This window comes from Phyllobates terribilis, unplaced genomic scaffold, assembly GCF_046119375.1.
Source record: "Phyllobates terribilis strain yellow unplaced genomic scaffold, ASM4611937v1 Scaffold_7__3_contigs__length_470593459, whole genome shotgun sequence".
Lineage (NCBI taxonomy): Eukaryota > Metazoa > Chordata > Amphibia > Anura > Dendrobatidae > Phyllobates > Phyllobates terribilis.
The window spans coordinates 44,429,011-44,454,755 of NW_027362767.1; the positions used below are offsets into that span (position 1 = coordinate 44,429,011).

At 45.1% G+C, this 25,745-nt stretch overlaps 1 protein-coding gene across 2 annotated transcripts in view; it reads left to right on the top strand.

Moving 5' to 3' along the window:
- The first annotated feature begins 853 nt into the window (after positions 1-853).
- SAMD4A (sterile alpha motif domain containing 4A) overlaps positions 854-25,745 on the top strand; it is a 92,472-nt gene continuing 67,580 nt past the window's right edge. For both annotated transcript variants that reach the window (XM_073638463.1, XM_073638464.1), the window contains exons 1-2: positions 854-1,160; positions 2,298-2,774. In XM_073638463.1, the coding sequence (XP_073494564.1) occupies positions 2,579-2,774 (196 nt within the window). In that variant the 5' untranslated portion in view covers positions 854-1,160; positions 2,298-2,578. The remainder of the gene's footprint in view (positions 1,161-2,297; positions 2,775-25,745) is intronic.

A 25,745-nucleotide genomic window follows, 5' to 3' on the forward strand; every position in this document is an offset into this window, starting at 1 on the left:
CTCCAACTTGTGCATGCTGCATTTTTTTCCTTTGACAGGCTCGATCCGAGGAAAAAATTGGACATGTGCACAGCCCCATAGAATAACATTGGTCCGAGTGTGATCCGATGTTTTGTCGGATCACACTTTGGACCAAAAATACGCTCATCTGCACGAGCCCAATTAGTTATGGGATAGGCGATAACTTATTCCAACCAGAACACCCCTTTAAGTAGCACTTAGAATTAGTGGATCAGCCAGGATAGGGGTGGTCTAATTATCAAAATGCAGCAGTGTCACCATTACTAAAATCACCCATCTATTCCGGCCTTATGCCAGTGGTGGACAACTTCTGCCACAGCTAATACATGGCGGACATATGCTTAGTGCAACCTGCGCGACTGCACAGGGGCCCAAGTGGTAAGGTGGCCCATTTCTATCTCCAAAGAAAGTGCAATTTTACATTTTTAGGAGCTCTTGGGCTGCAAATGGCCCATATACTGTTCTTGCACAGGGGCCCTTTTCTACCTGTGTCAACCAGTGGGCTATTATATGGCACAAAGGCATAATTTGCCAACCTTTAGCAGCAGAGAGGAAAAATTGCAACATAAGCAACTTTTGCCATTCTAGTCTGAGCCTGTGCCAAAGACTTGCCATGCATGTTTCATGCCACAATGAATGGGCAATTTCTATTTATACACTACTCACATGTCACTAGGAGAAAAAGAAAATGTAGCATGTGAATGAGTGTGCAAAAAAAAAAAAAAGTGTTAAATGATGCAGAGAGGGGAGGTGGGGGAGATGTAGCACACACACTCAGCTTGCCCTCAGCCCACCCCACCCACTGTCCTCTGCGGTCTCCCCTCCCAAAAGCCTGACAGCAGCAGCGGCGGCGGTGGCGGCTGCACAAGGAATGCGTCCTGCTCCTCCCAAGTGATCCCTTCTCTATTTTGGTGCCTCTCCCCCTCCTCCCCTCTCCTCAGTGCCGAACCCATGACGTAATGGTTTATGTTAATTATTAGCATGTGGGAAGCCTAGGCTGGCGCTTCCCAGCTTCACAGTCTCTGCAAGTGAGGGAGGGAGCACAGAGCCTGCAAGTCAACATGGCAAAGCCCAGGGAGGGAGAGCAAAAGCACCTCTAGCTCCAGCACAGGATCCCTGGTGCAATGCTCCTGGTGCAGGTAGGTGCTGCTGTCACACTGGGAATAGGGAGGTGGGGGGAGATGGTTGGGGAGGGAGACCTTTAGTGTTCTAGATGGAGCCTCTGAGAATCTGCAATACTGTATCTTCTGTTCTACATGATTTGTTGACTTTCATTGGAAACTGCAACATTGTATCCACTGTGCTTCCTGTATTTGTAAATATGTATCTCCCTGTTCTATCAGCTGTGTATATGGACAGTGAGTATCTGCAGTGCTGGATACTGTCTCCTGTAGGCTATAATTTAGTGCAGATAATAAAAAAAAAAAAAAAATATATATATATATATATATATATATATATATATATATATATATATATATATATATATATATATATAGGCATAGTAGTAATAGCATCTGTGTATTTTTCTGTCTAGCACACAAGCCATGTGAACCTCGCTCTATTTCTTGCTGTAGTGTATATATAATCTGTTGCGCTGCTGTCTGCTACCTCAATGACTGACATCTATGAATACATGCAGAGCTGCACTGACACAGGAAATCAACTTTTTCCCCCTTTTCTGCAGCCACTTGGGTACAATCCCCTTATTTCCCCCCTGCATTAATATCTCATTTACCAAAGCTCAAGTCAGTGGTATTATGGATAGGTTAACCCATTGAGTGATTTCCATACAACAGTTGGGCACTTTTTTTTTTTTTGTTAAAAATGTTTGTGCTATGGTTTGGGGGGGATCTGTCACTGGAGGGAATTTGGCTGGTTAATGTAGAATATGTAATAATAGTGGTTGATGCAGATGCTGCTGATTTGCTCTACCTTGGCCACTAAGTGGTTAAATTTGATTTAATCACTGCACCAAAGGAAAAAAAAAAAAGAAAAACATTTTCACCATATTTTGTGGTTCATTGAATGCGTTGTGTATGTTCGCTCCCCCCTGTGTGAAGGTTTAGGTCTTTGGATTTGGTAGAAAGTAGCGGTTTGTTGGAATGCAGATGTTAACTGTTGAGGAAAAAATTTAATAAGAGTATTTTAACTTGCAACATACCACCCCTTCCCAGGTCTGATTGTCTGTAGTGTAGCGAGGCTTGGATAACATTAAGTCAAACGTTTTTATTTTCTTGCAGAGTATGTGTCACACCAATATCTTATTTTCACAGTTGTGAACATTGACTTGGAATGCGGGTGTGGAAGAGTCCGAGCGAGAACCCAAAGGGACGTCAGATCTGGAAAAACACTAACCAGGACACCAGCAAAACCCCACAACGAGCATGCCTGAAGTGGAGAATACAACTATAGATTAATTTGTGCCAACACCAGTGATCGAGCCGACCCTGTATAAGAAAAAAAAATCAATTGAACCATCTTTTTGTGTTCTTTAATCCTTTTTTTTTTTCCATCTCCAAATTTCTCCGTGGATCCTGTAAATCTTTTTCTCATCATGATGTTTCGGGATCAAGTTGGAATGCTCTCTGGTTGGTTTAAAGGCTGGAATGAATGCGAACAAACTGTTGCACTTCTATCCCTGCTGAAAAGGGTTAGCAGGACCCAAGCCAGATTCTTGCAGATCTGCTTGGAGCATTCCTTGATAGACTGTACAGAACTGCACATACTTGAAGGGGAAGCCAACAATCCCGGTGAGTTTTGTATTCCGGAAATGTGGAGCTTAACGTTGCGTAATCTGACCGTATGTCCTAGGCCACATTGACATGTAATGCAGATGCGTCTATGATGCCATCAGTTCGGGTTGGTAGACTTGGATTTTAGCCATAGTTTTCGGCTGCAAAATGCCAATTACAGTTGAGTAAATCATTGTTTAGGCGACTTTCTTACTACGTTTTACAGTTTATGCTTCCTGCAAGCAACCATCTCTGGATGAACCCCAAGAGAGTGCCCTTCTGTCCCCCATGTGGTAGACCTTTTTATTGCTGGCTAGATTAGTGCAGCAGACAGCACTGTTCCATAGAAAGGCATTTCTTAAAAATATATAATGGGAACCTATAGGTGACAGATGTTACTATACGGCTAGGTATATCGCTCAGGCGCTGCAAAACACGGTGTGACCCATAGATAATTGCTTTTTTTAGGCATGAGTGGCGGCGTGGGCGTAACTACAATAGGTACAGGTGTTGCAATCGCACCCGGGCCCTGGAGCCTAAGGGACCCAAAGACTCCCTTTGGACTATATTAAAAGACCAATACTATTAAAAACTTGCAATAATTGGGGGCCCCATTGAAGCTTTTGCATTGGGGTCAGTGAGTTTCAAGTTGCGCCACTGAGTGTGAAGGCCGTCCTTATCAAGTTATTGCCAAAACTACAACTCTGTCTGAAACATGTCCAGTGCCGCCATAACAAGCAATGGCAAAGTTGCCTTAGACTGCAGATTTAGCACAACTTTAAACTGTTGTCACCCCAGTGGCTGGAATTACTTATAGAGTTCACTGTCTGTCCCCAACCTAAGGCAACATCAATGGTAAACTTGTGTCAAGGAAAAATAGTCTTTGGCAGCATTTTTGGAAGGGGTGGATTGGAAGATGCCTAAATTGTTTTCTGGATTATACTATGTCTTCTCAAATGGTGAAAGATGGATTGAAATTTACTTGTGGAGATTTTTTATTTTTTTTCTGCTGACATCAATTGCAGTTTATAGGATTCTTCTATAGGTATCCTAAGCTATTTAAAACGAAATTCTTGATGATGGGCTTGAATATTAATGGCCAGTGGTTTACAAATTAAGCTAATAGAATAATTTATCCTAAAAGTCATTTGATAGATTCTTTTGTTAACGTATATTTGGAGACCAAACCTAGTGAAAAAAAAGAAAAAATGCAGCAGTTGCTCGTCCAGGTTCAACTGGACTCCCTGCGTTTTTTTTTTTCTTTGGCGCAATAGTCATCGCTTCTTCATTATTGCACTTCTTTTATATACTTAGAGAATGAATGATTGACTTTTTTTTTATTTTTTTTCTTGCTGTCTTGCAGTTTCTTCTAGAATAACTAAGTCCGATCACGTAGAGTCTGGATTTTGTAGGCTTTTTGGCAAGGTGGCTAGTTTCATTTTAAGTAACGAGCGGATAATTAATTTGCTGTGCAGTTTATTTTCTGCCATGTGTTTTAACCTGGTCGCTGTAGTGATGTAGCCAGCACTTCTTCTTCTTTTTTTTTTTTCCCCTATGTACGATCTAAATCAATAGCCGGGAGGTTGTTAGAATTTTTGGGTGTATTTTTTTTCTCTACATGGATTTTTGTAAACAAGTAGAACAGCAAATCTGATTGCAATGTGGCCTATACCATACACTAGACTTCCTGTAATCGCAGAGCGTACAAGAGCGGGTCTGTGAGGGGTAAATTCCTCCGGCCGGCAGGGCTGCAGAGAAGAATCTAGGGGCTTATTCCAGCTGTTTTGTATTAGAGGCTCCAAGAATTGGCAGCTGTTTTTTCCTTCTAGTTGAAAAAGGTGGGCTGCTGTGGGCATGGTGGGGGTCCTATGTAGGAGATCTGAAATCTAGCTATATGATTTTATTTTTTTCTTCTTTGCTTTGTGAGACCAGCATTCCCAAGCTTTTATTCTATGTGAATGACATGGCTCGCTTGCTAAAATCACATGGTTTACTCGTGTTTTCAATGTTGTTCCCGACCCTATGCTGAGTCTTTTGACTGTCGTTAGGTAAACAAGTCGGTCATAATGTTGTTGTGTGTTTTTTTTTTTTTTTTTTTTTGTTTAAGTATTGGTTAGTTTTAAGGTGATCCAGCTGCTTCAAGGGTCTGTTAAAGAAGGTTATGCCGTCCTAATTCCGTCACTTTAGCTGAGGAAGTTCTTGTGGCTCCGGGTTAGTTTTACTGAGCGCGGTGGACTCTCAACTATCACAATACAAACTGCATACGTTAATAAATCTTAGACCAAATGAAGCTGGTGCACTAACTTTGAAAATCCGTGTCAGAAAGACCATATGCCGTATCCTGATTGCTAGCTCCTCAGTGCCCCTCTTCCCTGCTGCTGCTGAGATCTCGCTGTTTTTTTTTAAGTTACTTTCTCATCAAATGTTCCCCTTCTCAGATTAAAGCCAGTCTAAAGATGAGCTGATTCCTGTAGGTCTGACCTAAAGGATATTGTATCTGAACCAGCCAAAATAAATGGCCGTCCATGCAATAAATAGATGGGGTATGGCCATCAGAGCTTGTACCTCTTCATTGAGGGACCTGCCTGACATCCATGTGCCCTAATAGACCACATAGAAAGGGTTCCCTTAATAAAACACACATGGCTGCGTAAGGCCTCCGCGTTTCTTTTCACGGATGTCACGCGTACCCATTATAACCTATGCTGCTATGCACATGTCCGTTTTTTCCAGTAGCACTGATGTGAAGAGCCAATGTAAGTCTATGGGTTTGTGAAAAACAGGTAGAGCACATGGATGGTACCCGTGTTTAACATTGCAAAGTATAGGAGAAGCTTTGTAATTTATTTATTGCCTCATCCATACCAGGGAAGACACTGATGGTAAAAACCGACATCTGGATGGAAAAGTGACACCATTATGGGTTTACCATGATGTGTGAAGGAGGCCTTAAGCTGGCCATACACCTTGGATGGCAATTGACCCAATGGTTTCCCTTCTTCCAACAGTGATTGTTCCCGAGGCCCCCCCCCCCCAACCCTATGAACTTGGTTGAGTTTGCATGTGTTCTTAGGTGTCAGAGGAGTAAGGGTGGGTTTACCATAGCCAATTTGCACCATTAAATGATCACAGGCTACTAAATGACTGCCTTCGTAGCCAGTTTCGCCAAGCAGACGCCATTTCCCGTTGCTCACTGTAATCGTCTAGTGTAAATGCACCCTAAGCCACTGCTGGACATATCTAGCGATGGCTTATCTTGCGTGGTCAGCTGGACATGGATCGTTCGGCCGACGGCCATCTGTCCGAGTCCCCCATACACAAGAACACTCGGTTCAGTCACGCTCTCCTGTGTTCACTCTGAGACTCCTCTGCCATAGAAGAAAAAGATCTCCAAAGTGCTGGATCCTCCTCTCACCCGACATTATCTGTCGGGAGATTCGGACGCCCGCACCCACACATCAGACTGCCGGCCGATACTGGCAGGTGCGATCAACTTTAGTCTATGAAGTGTAAGGAGCATTTTGCTGTGCTTGTCTTATATAAGCTAATGAAAATACTATAAAAAGAGGAAGATGAATGGTATATTCCCATGCAAGATATAGTTTCTTGTAAATATTTTATATTCTTCTGGAATATAGATTAGAGGAAGTGAAGAAATAAGTGATGACTTCCTTTGTCCAAACTCCTTTTTATTTAATCTCACAGGTCTTCATTCCTGATTGTATTTGCAGAAAAAAAAGGAAACTTTTTATATCAACCAAGCAGGATATTGGCCTGTAGTAGTAAAATAAAGTCTATTTTTTAATGGCTGCTGTGCCATCACTCCAGTAAACTGTGAAAGCAGTAACGGGTGACTGAGAACTGGTCTAGTGATTGCAATCCTACATATTCTATTGATCAAGCTACTTGGTCCAAAATACCTTTTAAGGCTGGAGTCCCACGTAACATATGGCACACATCCAAGGTGTGTCGGCCAAGGAGCAAACGCCAACACAGGTGGACGTCCCCAACTTAAAGGTGTGTTTTCATTAGCCAACTTTACGGCATTAAACTATCTCCAATCATCAATTATTTTCCGATGGGCAGTGGTTTAACAACCTATTTTTATAGGCAGACCCCCCCCACCCCCCTCATCCTTGTAGATGTGCATTGATCACATGGGGGTTCATAAGATTCTGTGTGCTCATGGACTATGTGATTACCCATTCCTTTGGATTGACTCCATCTAATACCGTATTACTTTTTTCTCTTCTGAATTTTTTCCTACCAATATTCCATTTTAAAAAGGGTCATCTTCTATAAATAAATACCAATAATGCCTTGTAGTAAATTATTCTGGATTACCAGCCAGCATACACACCGAACGTGGCTTCCTCTGCCATTGATTGAGAACCTTACCTACTGTATGTACTTGCGGGGTTCTTCTTGCCACTTTTTTGATATTTTGTTTACCTAAATTGGAAAAATAGAAGTACGTTTTATTCCTCTGTTTTTCTATCTATTGTTATCTGTGTCCATTCTAAGAAGAAAGTGTGAATGAGGTCAAAGGCGAGATGCACTATTATTTCTATACACAGCAGCCCAATATCCCGGTGGAGGAGAGCCTGAAGTTCATCATGTCCACCGTGTGATCTATATCAGGTCTAAACATCCATGTATTCTCTCAATAACATGTTTTTTTTCTTTATTGCATCACTGTATTTGCGCTGTAACCTGATGAAACCATCCAGCCACAGGGACGATTATTGTGACCTCCGTGTGGTTCCACGTGCAGGATTGCATCCAATGTAATTTTTTTTTTTTTGCAAATTTGAGGCAGATTGTGACTTATACATTTGGATTACCTGTCACATTTTACCAACATTTGGCTAAATATGTATTCTGTTTAGAGTGATCAGTACCAGGGCTGTAGAATCGGTAAGCCAAACCTCCGACTCCTCAATTTCCATGATTCCGACTCCACGACTTCCTCATATATGGCTCATGTTAAGTGATAAATTTACTGTAGCACAGATTCATCTCGGCTAAAAGTCCAGACCCTTAGATCAGGAATAGGACAGACATTTATAGGACATTTCATAACTTTCCCAAATTCTTATGAAAAAATATTCCCACAAACTGCATTGAACTACTGCACCCAATTTATTATATATTTTAGGAGTCGGAGTCAGTCCATTTTATACCAACTCCACCAAAATGGGCACCGACTCGGACTCCACAACTCCGACTCCACCAAAATGGACACAGACTCCACAGCCCTGAATTCAGTACTTGCACTTAGAGGAAGGGGCATGATTGATATCTTAAACTTTCACTGGTGACTTCTTGCAACTTTTTGATGGGTAAATGTTGCATTGACAGCAAAGTTTGACTAATGCAGGAGACGCACAGACATGTTGAGGGTTTACAGAATCCATATATGTACAGTACAGACCAAAAGTTTGGACACACCTCATTTAAAGATTTTTCTGTATTTTCATGACTACGAAAATTGTACGTTCACACTGAAGGCATCAAAACAATGAATTACCACATGTGGAATTATATACTTAACAAAAAAGTGTGAAACAACTGAAAATATGTCTTATATTCTAGGTTCTTCAAAGTAGCCACCTTTGGCTTTGATGACTGCTTTGCACACTCTTGGCATTCTCTTGATGAGCTTCAAGAGGTAGTCACCAGAAATGGTCTTCCAACAATCTTGAAGGAGTTCCCAGAGATGCTTAGCACTTGTTGGCCCTTTTGCCTTCACTCTGCGGTCCAGCTCACCCCAAACCATCTCGATTGGGTTCAGGTCTGGTGACTGTGGAGGCCATGTCATCTGGCGTAGCACCCCATCACTCTCCTTCTTGGTCAAATAGCCCTTACACAGCCTGGAGGTGTGTTTGGGGTCATTGTCCTGTTGAAAAATAAATGATGGTCCAACTAAACGCAAACCGGATGGAATAGCATGCCGCTGCAAGATGCTGTGGTAGCCATGCTGGTTCAGTATGCCTTCAATTTTGAATAAATCCCCAACAGTGTCACCAGTAAAGCACCCCCACACCATCACACCTTCTCCTCCATGCTTCACGGTGGGAACCAGGCATGTAGAGTCCATCCGTTCACCTTTTCTGCGTCACACAAAGACACGGTGGTTGGAACCAAAGATCTCAAATTTGGACTCCTCAGACCAAAGCACAGATTTCCACTGGTCTAATGTCCATTCCTTGTGATCTTTAGCCCAAACAAGTCTCTTCTGCTTGTTGCCTGTCCTTAGCAGTGCTTTCCTAGCAGCTATTTTACCATGAAGGCCTGCTGCACAAAGTCTCCTCTTAACAGTTGTTGAAGAGATGTGTCTGCTGCTAGAACTCTGTGTGGCATTAACCTGGTCTCTAATCTGAGCTGCTGTTAACCTGCGATTTCTGAGGCTGGTGACTCTGATAAACTTATCCTCAGAAGCAGAGGTGACTCTTGGTCTTCCTTTCCTGGGGCGGTCCTCATGTGAGCCAGTTTCTTTGTAGTGCTTGATGGTTTTTGCAACTGCACTTGGGAACACTTTCAAAGTTTGCCCAATTTTTCGCACTGACTGACCTTCATTTCTTAAAGTAATGATGGCCACTCGTTTTTCTTTACTTAGCTGCTTTTTTCTTGCCATAATACAAATTCTAAGAGTCTATTCAGTAGGACTATCAGCTGTGTATCCACCAGACTTCTGCACAACACAACTGATGGTCCCAACCCCATTTATAAGGCAAGAAATCCCACTTATTAAACCTGACAGGGCACACCTGTGAAGTGAAAACCATTTCCGGTGACTACCTCTTGAAGCTCATCAAGAGAATGCCAAGAGTGTGCAAAGCAGTCATCAAAGCAAAAGGTGGCTACTTTGAAGAACCTAGAATATAAGACATATTTTCAGTTGTTTCACACTTTTTTGTTAAGTATATAATTCCACATGTGTTAATTCATGGTTTTGATGCCTTCAGTGTGAATGTACAATTTTAATAGTCATGAAAATACAGAGAAATCTTTAAATGAGAGAGTGTGTCCAAACTTTTGGTCTGTACTGTATGTCCACCGATAATTAGTAAGCGTGCCTGCAAAGGGGAAAAAATGTAAAGAGAAAATGTATTCTTCCTTTATGTACATATTTATTCTGAAAATTCACCTGAAACGATAGGTACGTTTGAAAGGTTCTGCAGTAAACACCCTGCAAACAGCTCCCTATATCTCAGCTTCATGGTGTCTCGAGTCTGCAGCAGGCAGGTAACAGGTCTACATGCACAGGAGTCTATGGACGTTCTCCTTCTAGAATATCCGGTTTTGGATCGATCTTCCTTTGATAGTTTTGTTACTTAATGCTTCATATTGTGAGCGCTCACGTCATGCAGCAATCTATGCTCTTACCTGCTCTTTTACCGTTACTCTGGCTTTTCAATACTGTAATTTATTTTCATCCCTTGTTGACTCATAATCTACGGGGGATCGGCTGAGTCACGCATGCATTGATCTGTAGGTGCACGGCTGCAAGAAAAAGGATGAAAGAAGAATAATTTAAAGCTTGTTCATCAAAATGAATTAAAGGGGGACACCCACCTTGCACATGCATGCTATATAAATGTGGACCCTATTTTGGGTATTTGTTCCCTTCCTCCTAAGAAATCTAAAAGTTGGAAAAACTTTAGAAATTAAAGACTGTCGGGTGATAGTTTGCATGCAATGACAAGAAAACCCCTAACAAGTCCCAGACGCCTGTAGCAGCTTTCTCTAATGTAGGGAATGCCGCAGTGGAAATATTAATACACCTACAGGCCATTCCTGAACTTCAGCAGACCCCAAAACCCAGACCTCCAGTTATATAGGGTTATCATAAGGTTTTACGTTAGATGGACATTATTATGTTCATAAAGCTGATTACAGAGGGTTGGAGGGGGCAAGCTGGGTCCTTTCTTCTTGCCCCTTCCAGCCCCCTTGCAGCTTCTTGTCATGGCAGCAGCTTTCTCAATTCAGCATTGTAGCCCCCATCTGATACCATTATTCAGGCAGAGGGCAGATATTTGTGTTTTTGAGACTTATTGGATTTGCTGACAATCTTATGTGTATTGGGGGGGGAAAGGGAGGTCTCTGGGATTCACCTCGACAGAGGAGGTCCGGTAATAGAAGGATCACGAATGTGTAATTTCTACACTTGGAGTATTTGCTCTCAGTGGGGAGAAACTGCTGCTAGAGGAGCCTGGCAGGGACCGAGGGGCCTGGCAATGGCTTACTTCCATCTCTCCATTAAAAAACCCATGCACAAATGGCCAAGTGTGCAAGTCTACGGATGGGGCGGGGGCTTGAAGTAATGGATGTTGAGCTGATCTAGCCAACACCCATTGTTGGTTAATGAGTAGCGAAAAAGGTGCCCATTCTCCCTTTTAGATGTCATCTATTAGATAAGGGATAAGTGAATCGCTGAGGTCCCATCCTGTATGGAGTGGAGGTGCACATGCTCGGCCTCTGCTTCATTCATTGTCTATGGGAATGCTGGATATCGCTGTACTTGGCAGTCCCATAGACAATGAATGGAACAGAGGCAGAGCCTGTGCACCTCCACTCCACACAGGACGGGACCCCAGCGATCAATTGATCCCTAATTTTTTTGAGGAATAAAACTTTAATTTGTATAGGGACCTTAATTGTAACAGGTCTTTGTCTATAGTTTTCTTATCAGACCTGTGTAGGGTTGTTGTTGTGTTTTTTTTTTTATTTTATTTTTTTGTAGCTTTTATCTGTTTATTTTATCCTCCCCATTTTCCAAAAAAAGTGCTACACCCCAGTGTTTTGCCCCAGGCCCTGACTATAATTCACTGATCCAGAAATGTCTTTATTAGCATCTCTGATGGTGTCAAGGTCGACCTTCTCTTTTTTTCCTCCGGCTATTAATAGTTTTGGGTAGGCCGGTCATTTATCTGTTACCATTTATAGCAGCGGCTTTTCTTTAGCCGTTTGCATTGTTTGGTCGGTTAGCGCGGCTTTTCCGAGGCTTCTGCATTGCAGACATTGTTTTAGCGTTTTCTAATCTGTTGCTCCTGTCTGCAGGCGTGCGCCGAGCCTCGCGTCTGTCACAATGGAATAAAGCTGTTTTCGTCAATGCTGCGCTAGGCACTTGATCCTTCTGACGGCTGTGGTTTTCACATAGAAGAATTATCAGTTTCTGTTCAATGCCACATTTACACTCTGGGCTATTTTAGTTTTTCTTTCCTTACCTGATCTACGTTCTGGTGAATGAAGCCTTGCCCTATAAAATGATTGCAGCAAAATGCGAGCAGAGCGCGGCTTTCCATAGCGCAGGCTTATAAGGACACACAGCCCTCGTCATTAAAGGTGTTCTCCACAATTAGAAAAACATGGCTGCTTCCTTCTATAAACAGCGCCACCTCTGTGCACTGGTTGTATGTGGTATTGCTGCTTGTCTGGGCTGCAGCTCCACACACAAGCTGTGGACAGCAGGTGGTGCTGTTTTTGGAAGGAAGCCGACTTGTATTTCTTATTAAGCACAATATAACGATCAATCGTTGATCATCCAGGAAGAAATCTGGAGGGATTTTAGTCTGACTACAAACCATGTTTCCATTCCTTGACTAGTAGCATAGATACTTACATTTAACATTCAATTGTAAAGTTGCAGGTGTGCCACCCGCCTCTGCCACGACGAGGGGTGCCGCCAGTCCCTGCCTGTGGCCTGTGCCGCAACGAGAGGTACCGCTAGTCCCTGCCTGTGGCCTGTGCCGCAACGAGAGGTACCGCTAGTCCCTGCCTGTGGCCTGTGCCGCAACGAGAGGTACCGCTAGTCCCTGCCTGTGGCCTGTGCCGCGATGAGAGGTACCGCTAGTCCCTGCCTGTGGCCTGTGCCGCGATGAGAGGTACCGCTAGTCCCTGCCTGTGGCCTGTGCCGTGACGAGGGGTGCTGCTAGTCCCTGCCTGTGGTCTGTCCGCGACGAGGGTTGCCGCCAGTCCCTGCCTGTGGCCTGTGCCGCGACGAGGGTTGCCGCCAGTCCCTGCCTGTGGCCTGTGCCGCGACGAGGGTTGCCGCCAGTCTCTGCCTGTGGCCTCTGCCGCGACGAGGGGTGCCGCCAGTCCCTGCCTGTGGCCTCTGCCGCCAGTCCCTGCCTGTGGCGTCTGCCGCCAGTCCCTGCCTGTGGTCTCTGCCGCGACGAGGGGTGCCGCAATCCCTGCCTGTGGCCTCTGCTGTTATGGGGGGCGCTATTAGCGATGTCTTACATTGTACTTCCTTCTGTAATGATGAATTATTTGCAGGCGCGCTGACTCGTTTTAATGCCAGCGCTTTTTATGTCTCCAGAATAGGATTCCTCTCCAGATTGGCACAGCCACGTCTGCATATGGCGGCTTGTGCCGAGGTCTGTGAGCACAGCTGAAAGATGTCTGAACACAAATGCCTATAGCAATCATTTATCTGACGGGATGTTTGCAAATATGTCCAGTAAGGATTCACTTCATTTACATTTTGCTCATTTCTTTCCCGGCTTTGCACTCTCTCGAGTGCTACAGAATTAAAGTTAAAAAAAAAACACGGACAAGGCACTGTCAGCATAATGAATATCCTAGGTTTTTTTTTTGTTTTTTCTTTAAAGGGATTTTCTACTTAGGAAACCACAGGATTGACCAAACAAAAAAAAAAAATTGATCCTCCAGCGATCAATGTGCGGAACGTGGCTGCGTGTCTTCAACTTTACTACAGCGCCACCACAGGTGACATAAAGCATTGCACAATTTTCATTGAAATCCTTGCGCTGTCCATATAATTCAGGGCAAAACCCTCTTCTAAAATGCAAACCTGGTGATGATCCCACATGTGGTTGAAGATAGAGGAATGATCGCTGTCGCTCCAGCGACTGAAATCCTCGGGTGGTGGCACAGGTGGAGTTGTAGAGAATTCTAAATGAATAGAGAGTGGGGGTTTCCCCATAGAGGAGTCTTATCTATTATTCAGAGCAAAGAGCTGGAGGACCCCGCACATCCACACATCACATAGACGGCCGGTGCAATACTGCATCTTTCCTGTAGTGGCGCTGCAGTAAAACTCAACACTTGCTGCCAGGTTTTCCAAAGAGTATAGGTGTTTCCTTGGGGGGGATCCAGCAGCAGGGCATCCATCCTATAATCCGTTTGTCACGGGACTTGAAGGTTAAAAGAAAAAAAATAACATTTCAAAAGAAAATTGGAAAACCCTTTAAGGAGCTTGGAACTGAAATGCTCTGCAGTCTGAACTCATGCAGCAGGTTGATGCTTTGGGGGAATTCCTGAAAAGGAATGTCAGTGCTGACACACCCAATGGGATTCTTCACCTCTTCTTTTTTTCAAAAATAGTAAAAAAAAAATAATAATAATAATTTTTATTCCACTTTGGTGACTTGAAGTTCAGAGTTTAGCCAGGAAAACATAGTAACATAGTACACCTCAAGCAGTCTACATAACCAGGTTATGGTGAGGAGACAGTCATGTTCCTAGCAGATTCACACATATAACATGCAAAAGTTTGGGCACCCCTGGTCAAAATTCCTGTTATTGTGAACAGTTAAAGATGAAATGATCTGTAAAAGGCCTAAAGTTAGATGACACATTTCCTTTGTATTTTAGGCATAGAGGTATGTATGTATGTATGTATGTATGTGTGTTTTTTTTCACCTTTTTTTACATTTTAAAAATTACAAAAGAGGAAAATAGGCCGATGCAAAGGTTTGGGCACCCTGCATGGTATCGCAGCTTGTAAACACTTTTTGTAGCCAGCCAAGAGTTGTTCAGTTCTTGTTTGCGGGTTATTCGTCCATTCTTCCTTGGAATATTCTTCCAGTTCTGTGAGATTCCTGGGGCGTTTTTCATGCGCTGCTAATTTGAGTTCTAGCCACAGATTTTCAATGATGTTCAGATCAGGAGACTGTGAGGGCCATTGTAAAACCTTCAACTTGCGCCTTTTGAGGTCGTCTATTGTGTGTGTTTAGGATCATTATCTATCTGTAGAAGCCATCCTCATTTCAGCTTCAGCTTTTTTTACAAATGGGGTTATTATTGCATCAAGAATTTGTTGAAATTTAATTGAATCCATTCTTCCCTCTACCCTTGAAATGTTCTCCGTGCCATTGGCTGCAACACAACCCCAAAGCATGATTGATCAATCACCATGCTTAATGGTTGGCGAGATGTTCTTTTCTTGAAATTCTGTGCTTTTTTCACCACACATACAAGTGCTTCTCACTAAATTAGAATATCATCAAAAAGTTAATTTATTTCAGTTCTTCAATTCAAAAAGTGAACCTCATATATTATATAGAGTCATCACACACAGAGTGATCTATTTCACGTGTTTCTGTTAATGGTGATCATTATGGCTTACAGCCAATGAAAACACAAAAGTCATTATCTCAGTAAATTAGAATACTTTATAACAGCTTGAAAAATAATTTTAAAATCCGAAATGTTGTCCTACTGAAATGTATGTTCAGTAAATGCCCTCAGTACTTGGTCGGGCTCCTTTTGCATCAATTACTGCATCAATGCGGCAATGTGGCATGGAGGCGATCAGCCTGTGGCACTGCTGAGGGGTTATGGAAGCCCAGGTGGCTTTGATAGCCGCCTTCAGCTCGTCTGCATTGTTGGGTCTGGTGTCTCTCATCTTCCTCTTGACAATACCCCATAGATTCTCTATGGGGTTAAGGTCAGGCGAGTTTGCTGCCAATCAAGCACAGTGATACTGTTGTGTGTAAACCAGGTATTGGTACTTTTGGCAGTGTGGACAGGGGCCAAGTCCTGCTGGAGAATGAAATTTCCATCTCCGAAAAAGCTTGTCGGCAGAGGGAAGCATGAAGTGCTCTAAAATCTCCTGGTAGACGGCTGCGCTGACTTTGGTCTTGATAAAACACAGTGGACCTACACCAGCAGATGACATGGCTCCCCAAACCATCACTGATTGTGGAGACTTCACACTAGACCTCCAGCAGCTTGGATTGTGGCCTCTCCACTCTTCCTCCAGACTCTGGGACCTTGATTTCCAAATGAAAAGCAAAATTTACTTTCATCTGAAAAACAACACCTTGGACCACTGAACCACAGTCCAGGTCTTTTTCTCCTTGGCCCAGGTAAGACGCATCTGGCGTTGTCTATTGGTCATGAGTGGCTTGACACAAGGAATGCGACACTTGTAACCCATGTCCTGGATACGTCTGTGTGTGGTGGCTCTTGAAGCAATGACTCCAGCAGCAGTCCACTCCTTGTGAATCTTCCCCAAATATGTGAATGACCTTTTCTTAACAATACTTTCAAGGCTGTGATTATCCCGGTTGCTTGTGCATCTTTTTCTATCACAATTTTTCCTTCCACTCAACTTTCCATTTATATGCTTGGACACAGCACTCCGTGAGCAGCCAGCTTCTTTAACAATGACCTTTTGTGGCTTACCGTACTTGTGTAATGTTTTAATGACTGCCTTCTGGACATCTGTCAAGTCAGCAGTCTTCCCCATTATTGTGGAGCGTACTGAAACAGACTAAGAGACCTTTATAAAGGCTTAGGAAGCCTTTGCAGGTGTTTTTTTGTTAATTATTCGAATTTACTGAGATAATGACTTTTGTGTTTTCATTGGCTGTAAGCCATAATCATCAACATTAACAGAAATAAACACTTGAAATAGATCACTCTGTGTGTAATGACTCTATATAATATAGGAGTTTCACTTTTTGTATTGAAGAACTGAAATTAACTTTTTGATATTCTAATTTTAGTGAGAAGCACTTGTACCTTTTGATCATTGTGGCTAAAGAGTTCTATTATAACCTCATTGGTCCACAGGACTTGTTTCCAATATGCATCAGGTTTGTTTAGATGTTCTTTTGCATACTTCTGACTCAGAATTTTATGGTGAGGACGTAGGGGAGGTTTTCTTCTGATTACCCTTCCATTAAGGCCATATTTGCGCAGGTGTCTCTGAACAGTATAACAATGTACCACAACTCCAGTGTCTGCTAAATCTTTCTGAAGGTCTTTTGCAGTGAAGCGGGGTCTGATTTGCCTCTCTAACAATCCTACCTGCAGCTGTCACTGAAATTTTGCTTGCTCTTCCATACCTTTATCTTGACCTCCACTGTTTCTGTTAACTGCCATTTCTTAATTACATTTTGACCCGAGGAAAGGGCAACTTGAAAACGCTTTGCTATCTTCTTATAGCCTTCTCCTGCTTTGTGGGCCTCCACCATTTTCAGAGTGCTAGGCAGCTGCTTAGAAGAACCCATGGCTGCTGTTTTTTGGCACCAGATTAGAGGAGGTTGGGTTTTTATAAAGCTGAGAAATTTGCATCACCTGGCCTTTCCTAACGATGATAGTGAACAAGCTATAACCCTAAAAAGCTAATTAACTTTGACCAAGGTTTCAGACCTTATCTGAGTACACAAATGTCACGCTGTCTCTGTATACTGGAGGTAGGGGGCCTAAGCTGACCCTAAGCTGGGGCCCTGACTAATCCCTCAACCTGGAGGTACTGTTAAAGGTACAGAGGTCCAGGCCGCCAGCGTAACCCCTACCTCCTGAAGATCCCTGCACCTCAGTAATCTAGTCCTGAGAAGGACCCCGATCACAACCAAAGGGAACAAGAAATAATATGCCCAAACACAGTATTTAGACGAACGAGACAGTACAAGGGAAAAACCAAAACCACCTTGCATACAAACAACTTCTCAACTACAACAGAGGGAAAACCAACGGGAAAGGAGATAAATGATAAAGCGAGGAAAGGGAAAAAACACTTCCAAATACACTTATCTCAGCAACTCCAAACACCACGATCCGCTCTGTCAGTCTGAATGAAATGCTTTCACCGACACCTCCCAAACAGACCAGCAGGTATATGAAGGAGTCTCACTACAGAAGTATTGATTGCAGCTGGGCGAGGCTGGACCTCATCTAGCCCAGAGAGAGAGAGAGAATTAACTCCCTCACTGCCGAGAAACACAAAGCACCAACAAGTCAGCTGCGAGAAGTCAGGCTGTGTACTCGTGACGATCTTCGTGGCAACACACCCGTGACAACAAGTCTCCAAGGGTGCCCAAACTTTTCCATAGGCCCAGTTTCCTTTTTGTAATTTTTAAAATTACTATATCAAACAGTGTCTGTTTGTGTGTGTGTGTGTTATTTTATTTTTATTTTATTTTTTTTAGTTGCCTAAAATACAAAGGCAATGTGTCATCTTTTAACCTTAGGCCTTGTAGAGAGAATTTTACTCTTCAACTTGCTTAACTGTTCACAATAGCAGTAATTTTGACCAGGGGTGCCCAAACTTTAACATGCCACTGTGTATATAAAATGGAAAAGCATAGTAATAGAACAGTATTTTTCCAATATATCGTGTCAAACAGCTAATGTGTCATAGCCGCCCAGTCCTGCCCATCCTTAGCGCTACTATATGCCACCAGGACCTTCTTTCGGGGTGCAGATGTTGCTGGGACGTCGGAGTCCTCTACCACTGGAGAGGACCTCAGCACGTGTTTTGGTTGAGTATCTGTAGCGCCCCGAGGGTTCGGCCGCTACAGGGGTATTGCACCTCAACCAGAGGTGTGGTATTCCACTCCCGGGTAAGGATGGAGTATGGACCAGGGCTCAGTTAGCTGCACACATATACACTCCTCATTTCCGGGGGACAGCTCTACGGTGCTCCCATTAGTATGCAGGCACGACTGACTATGTCCCTGGCTGGAGTGGGGAGGGGGGGAACCCTAGTGATGTGGGAGCAGATAGGGGCTGGTTTCTGGGCATAGGAAGGAGCTCATTGGTTGCAGGTCACCTGAGCTCAGACACGGAGGAGGAGGTATAAAAGGTGGGCACCATCTTAGTTCTAGAGAAGAAGTTCAGTCTGTGAGGAGAAAGTGAGAGTTGAGGAGAAGGGGAGCAGAGGCTCCGCTGGAGTTCTGCTCCAGAGCCAGGCCTAGGACATGGGCAGGGCGAGAGGGAGAGAAAGAAAAGGAACAGAACAGAAAGAGAAAGGAACAGAAAGGCCCAGAAACACAAAGGTAGAAGGGACCCTAAGGACCCAGGAGATTACGGGTGACGGGTCAGGCAAGAAAAGGGTACCGGATCCCAAGTTGGTGGAGGCAAATAATCCTCAGCCAAGAATCTGAGGTCGTGATCATTTAATTGTGCGACCCCTCGCTAAACCTACTAGGAAGGCACCACATAGGGCCAGGGAAGCTGGCGCCAAGTTCTCCCAGAGAAGGCCCGAGGCAGCCGGACAGAAGTTTGGTCACTGGTGGGGCACGGCCAGAGAAAGGATAGAAGGGAGTTCTGTGCCATGCTCCTGAATTGCCTGGGGGTTGACCGAGCCCCTCACCTGGTGGACGCAGCACGGCTTGGGCGGTCACTACCTGTACAGAAGTGGCTTGGAGTATACGAACTGTGAGTAAAAGACCCTGGACTGCGACACGTTGTCTTTTGTGTTTCTTACCTCGCCAGCACTAACGGTACTGTGACGCCCTGCACCACCACCCCCAACATTCACCTATACTGCCCTGAGGCTACACTCTTCCCGTGGGGAGTTATCCTATCCCTGTGCTGCATATCTACATCAGCCTCAGCGGTCTACCTTGCAGCGGCCGTCCTCCCTGACTGCAATCCACGGGTGGCGTAGTCGGACATTGCAAAACATATAGAAGACTGCCACTGGTCTGACCACCCTGAGCGAGTCAGCTTTGGCGTAGTCGGCAGGATTGTGACCAACCCGCCACAGACGGGTATTGCGTGCCTGAAAAGAGACTGTTTCACTGTATTAAAGATGGCGCCCGCCCCAGATGAACGGACGCCATAATGTGCACGCCGAAAGATAACAGGAAGCCGCCTCCCATCGTGGGCCAGGTCCCAGAATGGCGCCAAAGAAGGAGCCCACCCCCAACAGCCATGAGTGCGGCTGTGGAGATGTCCATCAAGGGGGGGTGGGCTGTCCCTGAAAGTGATTATCAGCAGATTGCCCCAAGACCACCCCCAGTGGGGGCAGAAAGAGAAGAAAACTGTGGGGCCGGGTGTGGTTTGGATTAGTCTCACCGGACCACACCCGGAGATGGAGAGAGGAGCCAGCTCAAGCACTCTGGCGAGGGGCCTGCTGCAGGCCGAACCACCATGCAGCTTCACGGAGCTGCTAGCACAACTCCCCAAGGAAGACCCGGAGTATGTGCGGGCTGCGCTGGAGGAGTTGGACCGGAGGATGGTCCGGGCGCAGCGGGACGTGATTGCCGGGTGGAAGGAAGAGATGGCCCGGCGGACCGTGACCCAGCAGCAGGAGGCACTGCCACCACCCAGCAGCACGCCTGCCTCCGAGGGCGGTGAGAGTGGATCGGAGGCCATAGCTGCGGAGGCCGGTAACGGGGAAGTCCTTACCCCGAGTCCAAGGGCCGCAACCCTGTCCCTGTCTCCCGTCACGGCACCCGAAGCCCCAGGAGCCGTAGCTGCCATCACACCTCCCCCGCTACCAACTGGGCCTCAGGCCGTAGACGCCGCCGTTGAGCCCCGCCCCGCGCCGTGCCCTCTGACCCCGGGCGCGACCAGAAGACTACCACCGCAGGCATGGTCGCAAGGCCTAGTGCCCCCGGGCGCTGCTTCCCCGTCAGCGCCCCCTGCCTCTGCTGTACCGCCCCTGGGCGCGGATCTGTTCGCCCAGCACACCGGTCCTGGTGGGATCCCTTTCATCTGGCCCCCCAGATATGTTAACCCCCGCCTGCGGAGAGGCCTGTCCGCGGAGGCCGGAGTCCCACCTGAACCCCTGATACCTGCTCCGGAGCACATGGAAGTCTCCCAACCCCCGCTCGAAGACGCCCAGTTTGAGTGGGACCCGACTGGAGAAAATCTAATGGGGTTCACCCAAGAGACGCGGGCAGACGCAGCCCGCCGACGGGAGTCCTGCCGCCAGCAGTTGGCAATTTTCGAGAGGGAGCAGCGGGAACGGCGTGTCTGGCAAGAGCAGCTACAGGCCCAAAGTGCAGAACAGAAGATGAGGACCCGGCGAGACCCCCGAGCTGCCCGCAGTCCCCGAGCCACCGGGACTGTCGTCAAGTTCCAAATGGAGCACGGCTGGGGTTTCATCAGAGACCCGAACACCATCAGCGACGTGTTCGTGACCCGGAGGGATGTTGAGAGCCACCTGCCGGAGGGTCACCGAGGGCGGGACCTGTATCCTGGGGACGTGGTGACCTACACCAGACATCAAGGCGTAAAGGGGTGGTACCCCCTACACATCCACAGAGTGGTAGAAGAGGAGGAACAGCGCCACTCTGCCCAAGAATATCAAGAGGGCCCGGACGGGTCTGAAGATCAGTACGAGGAAGAAGGAGCATCAGGAGGATACCGTTACTGATGAGCGAGTGTGTAGAAGGAACTGTTGCCCCGTTGGGACGGTTACCTGCTAAAGTTGTCCCTTTCCCTACCTGGCTGAGGACTGAGAGCAGCCACTCCCCTCTCCTAATCTGGCTGGGGACTGAGAACAGCCATCCCCTTCCCTACCTGGCCGAGGACTGAGAGCAGCCATCCCTGTAAATAGTTGCGCTTCCTAAAGCGCCCCCTATTGGTTTTATAAAAGAACTGCAACGTCTACCTCAAGACAAGTTTGCTAGTGTTGCACCTTTAAGAAGAATGAACACCTGGTCGCAAGTTGCACCGCGGCCAGTACCCAAGAATATGTTTTACTTAAAAATGTTTTATATGCTGCTAGGTAATAATGCAAATGTTTTATATGATGTTTTATATGACAAGAGTTCCGGTAGTATTAACAATGTCTTAAAGAAAAAGATGTTTCCCATAAAGGGAATTGAACAATGTCGTCCGTTTTCTAATGTGAAAAGTTTTGAAAAAGTTGTGCATGTCTTGTAATCAAATGTCTTTACTCTTTTCCAGCCCGAAGACGTGCTGTGGTTTACCAGGGGGGAATGTAGCGCCCCGAGGGTTCGGCCGCTACAGGGGTATTGCACCTCAACCAGAGGTGTGGTATTCCACTCCCGGGTAAGGATGGAGTATGGACCAGGGCTCAGTTAGCTGCACACATATACACTCCTCATTTCCCGGGGACAGGTCTACGGTGCTCCCATTAGTATGCAGGCACGACTGACTATGTCCCTGGCTGGAGTGGGGAGGGGGGGAACCCTAGTGATGTGGGAGCAGATAGGGGCTGGTTTCTGGGCATAGGAAGGAGCTCATTGGTTGCAGGTCACCTGAGCTCAGACACGGAGGAGGAGGTATAAAAGGTGGGCACCATCTTAGTTCTAGAGAAGAAGTTCAGTCTGTGAGGAGAAAGTGAGAGTTGAGGAGAAGGGGAGCAGAGGCTCCGCTGGAGTTCTGCTCCAGAGCCAGGCCTAGGACACGGGCAGGGCGAGAGGGAGAGAAAGGCCCAGAAACACGAAGGTAGAAGGGACCCTAAGGACCCAGGAGATTTCTTGCCTGACCCGTCACCCGTAAAGGGTACTGGATCCCAAGTTGGTGGAGGCAAATAATCCTCAGCTAAGAATCGGAGGTCGTGATCATTTAATGGTGCGACCCCTCGCTAAACCTACTAGGAAGGCACCGCATAGGGCCAGGGAAGCTGGCGCCAAGTTCTCCCAGAGAAGGCCCGAGGCAGCCGGACAGAAGTTTGGTCACTGGTGGGGCACGGCCAGAGAAAGGATAGAAGGGAGTTCTGTGCCATGCTCCTGAATTGCCTGGGGGTTGACCGAGCCCCTCACCTGGTGGACGCAGCATGGCTTGGGCGGTCACTACCTGTACAGAAGTGGCTTGGAGTATACGAACTGTGAGTAAAAGACCCTGGACTGCTACACGTTGTCTTTGTGTTTCTTACCTCGCCAGCACTAACGGTACTGGGACGCCCTGCACCACCACCCCCAACATTCAACTATACTGCCCTGAGGCTACACTCTTCCCGTGGGGAGTTATCCTATCCCTGTGCTGCATATCTACATCAGCCTCAGCGGTCTGCCTTGCAGCGGCCGTCCTCCCTGACCGCAATCCACGGGTGGCATAGTCGGACATTGCAAAACATATAGAAGACTGCCACTGGTCTGACCACCCTGAGCCACGGGATCGGGTTGCCACTACTACTCCCAGCATTGCCCTGAAGCCCGGTTCCGAGTGCCCCACGGCTCAGTGGGCGAGTCATATCCAGTTACAGGTTTTTGCACTGGGTCATCTACAGATCTGCACGTTTACCCTGGACACGAGGGTCAATATCACAGGAAGCCAATTAACTTTTTAGTTGTTCATGGATAGGAAAGCCATAAGTGAATGATTGGGGAGGATCTGGCCTCAGTAACCACCATAATCGCTAAAAGTAAAGCCGGCCATAAACATTAGATGAACTCAGCCAAATCCTATGACTTCTTAATATCAGCAAAACATCTCGCTTGGTGGGGGGGGGCTCCTGACTTTTCCCTGACTGCAGGGGTCATGGAAGAGAAAGATTGGGCCTTGGGGTTTCAAAATGCCAGTGCGTTCATCCTCGGGGCAGGGGAGGGGGAGTTTAGAGGGGTTGTCCGGTCTAAAACGACAAGTCTGCAGTCACTGTACTGTGTGCGGTTAGGATTCTCCGGTGCCTACGACAAGACTTGGCGGTCATGTGACTGAGTGTGCGATGAGCATATTCCCGACCACATTCCGACTAGACTGTTTCACTTGCGGTGAGTGAGGCCACGTCCAGCTAGTCGGATTGTGGCTGGGAATATACATACTCACTGTCACGATTGCTGTTCCCGTCGCTAACACCGGAGAACCTTCACAGCGTGCAGTAGTGACTACAGACTTGTTGTTTTAGACTGGACAACCCCTTTAAGTGTATGTGGTGTAAATGGTCTCTGGATCTAATAAAGTAGCACCACATAGAATGGAAACTCCACGCCAAAAATAGTGCAAATTTATAGGTCTTAAGTGGCCTGTGTGACAATGTTTCGGTTCATAGTGTGAACCTTTTTCAAGCCAAGCATCTATCTATATTCCAAGTTCATTTATTTACATAGCACCAACTTATTTTGCAGTGTAGTACAAAAACTATCAATGCTCTGAGTCCCATCTAAACCTCAAATTAATAATTAGCATGTTTTACGAGCGTGGATTCAACAGAAGGACAAAGTCCAGTACCTATAGTGCTGGTAGAATGCTTGTAAATGAACTATCCTCATGGAACATTAAAGAGCAGGAGGACCAGGACTATTCCTGGTCATTTTTAGAAATCAATGTGGCCCAAAAGCTGTACTTTATATACTATGAACCTACAGTCACATTTTCTGTTCGCTGTGTATGCGGACCTTCACCCGACATGTCACAACAGCTGAAGATTACATTGTGCGGGGAGGATGTGCCGTCATAAAGGATACTATTGTCTGACATACTCATTTCTATAGACAACTGTTCTTTTAGATTTTGGCCTCTCTGAATGAAGGCAGCAATATAAAGGGAGGGTCTCCAAGAAGAGAAAAATTACAGAAGAGGGGTGAAAATAATTCAGGGTCTCCTATTTGTGGTGGCCGATCCGTGTGCAGGTTTGTAATTTCAGCGAGCTCATTCATGAACCAAACAAGGGCTTAATCTGTAGTTTGTTTTAGTAAAGCGCAGTTCCTACGTCCAAGAGGAAATGATTCACAGTACGAGTCCAACTCCAGCTCTTCACCCGCTCCGCTCTCCCCAGCACACACAAGCCACTGTAGAAGAAATGAGATCAGCTTTTCAATTGCATCCACCCCTCCTGCCCCCACCGTGGATGCGGGTGAAAGTCACTGATGTAATACGGCGGATGATGGGCCCCCTTTTTGTCTTATGCTATTAATATTTTTTTATTTTTTGATGTTTGCAATGGGGCCTTTTTTTTTTTTTTTTTTTTGGGTGCTGTGGAATTTATGCAGCAGCAAATCATGGAATGCAAAAAGTGAAATAAGTGGTGTAAATTGACATGCCATGGATTTTTTTTTTATTTTTTAGATTTTAAAAAGTGTGTATACTAGATAATGCTTATATCTAACACTAGATACGGCCCCTTTCCGTTTTTGTGGTTTCGTTTTTTACTCCTCCTCTTCCCAGCCATAACTTTTTTTTATTTTTTGGTCAATATGGCCATATAAGGGCTTGTTTTTTGCGGGACAAGGGACAAGTTGTGCGTTTGAACAACACTATTGGTTTTACAATATTGTGTACTGGAAACGGGAAAACAATTCTAAGTGCGGTAAAATTGCAAATAAAGTGTAATTTCACAATTTTTTATCTTTTTTATTTTTTTATTTTTTACCACATTCACTATATGGTAAAACTGACCGGCCATTATGATTCTCCAGGTCATTACGAGTATGCAGATACCAAACATGTACAGGTTCTTTATTTTAAATGGTGAAAAAGAAAAAAAAATCACCATTTTCCGAGACCCGTAGAGTCTCCATTTTTCAGGATTTGGGGATGGGTAAGGGCTTATTTTTTTGCGTGCCGAACTGACATTTTTATTGATACCATTTTGGGTTAGATGCAATATTTTGATTGCCCGTTATTGCATTTTATTGCAATGTTGCAGCCACCAAAAAAAAAAACTTAACTCTGGCGTTTTTTTTTTTTTTTTCTTGTTACGCTGTTTACTAAGCGGATTCATTCTTTTTATATATTGATCGGATGATTCTGAACGCGGCAATACAAAATGTGTATGTTTGTATTTTTATTTTGAATGTGGCGAAAGGGGGATGATTTTTTTTTTTATATATATATATAATATAATATAATATAATATAATATATATATATATATATATATATATATATATATATATATATATATATATATATATATATATATATATATATATATATATATATATATATATATATATATATATATATATATATATATATATATATATATATATATATATATATATGGACCAAAAGTTTGGACACACCTTCTCATTTAAAGATTTTTCTGTATTTTAATGACTATGAGAATTGTACATTCACACTGAAGGCA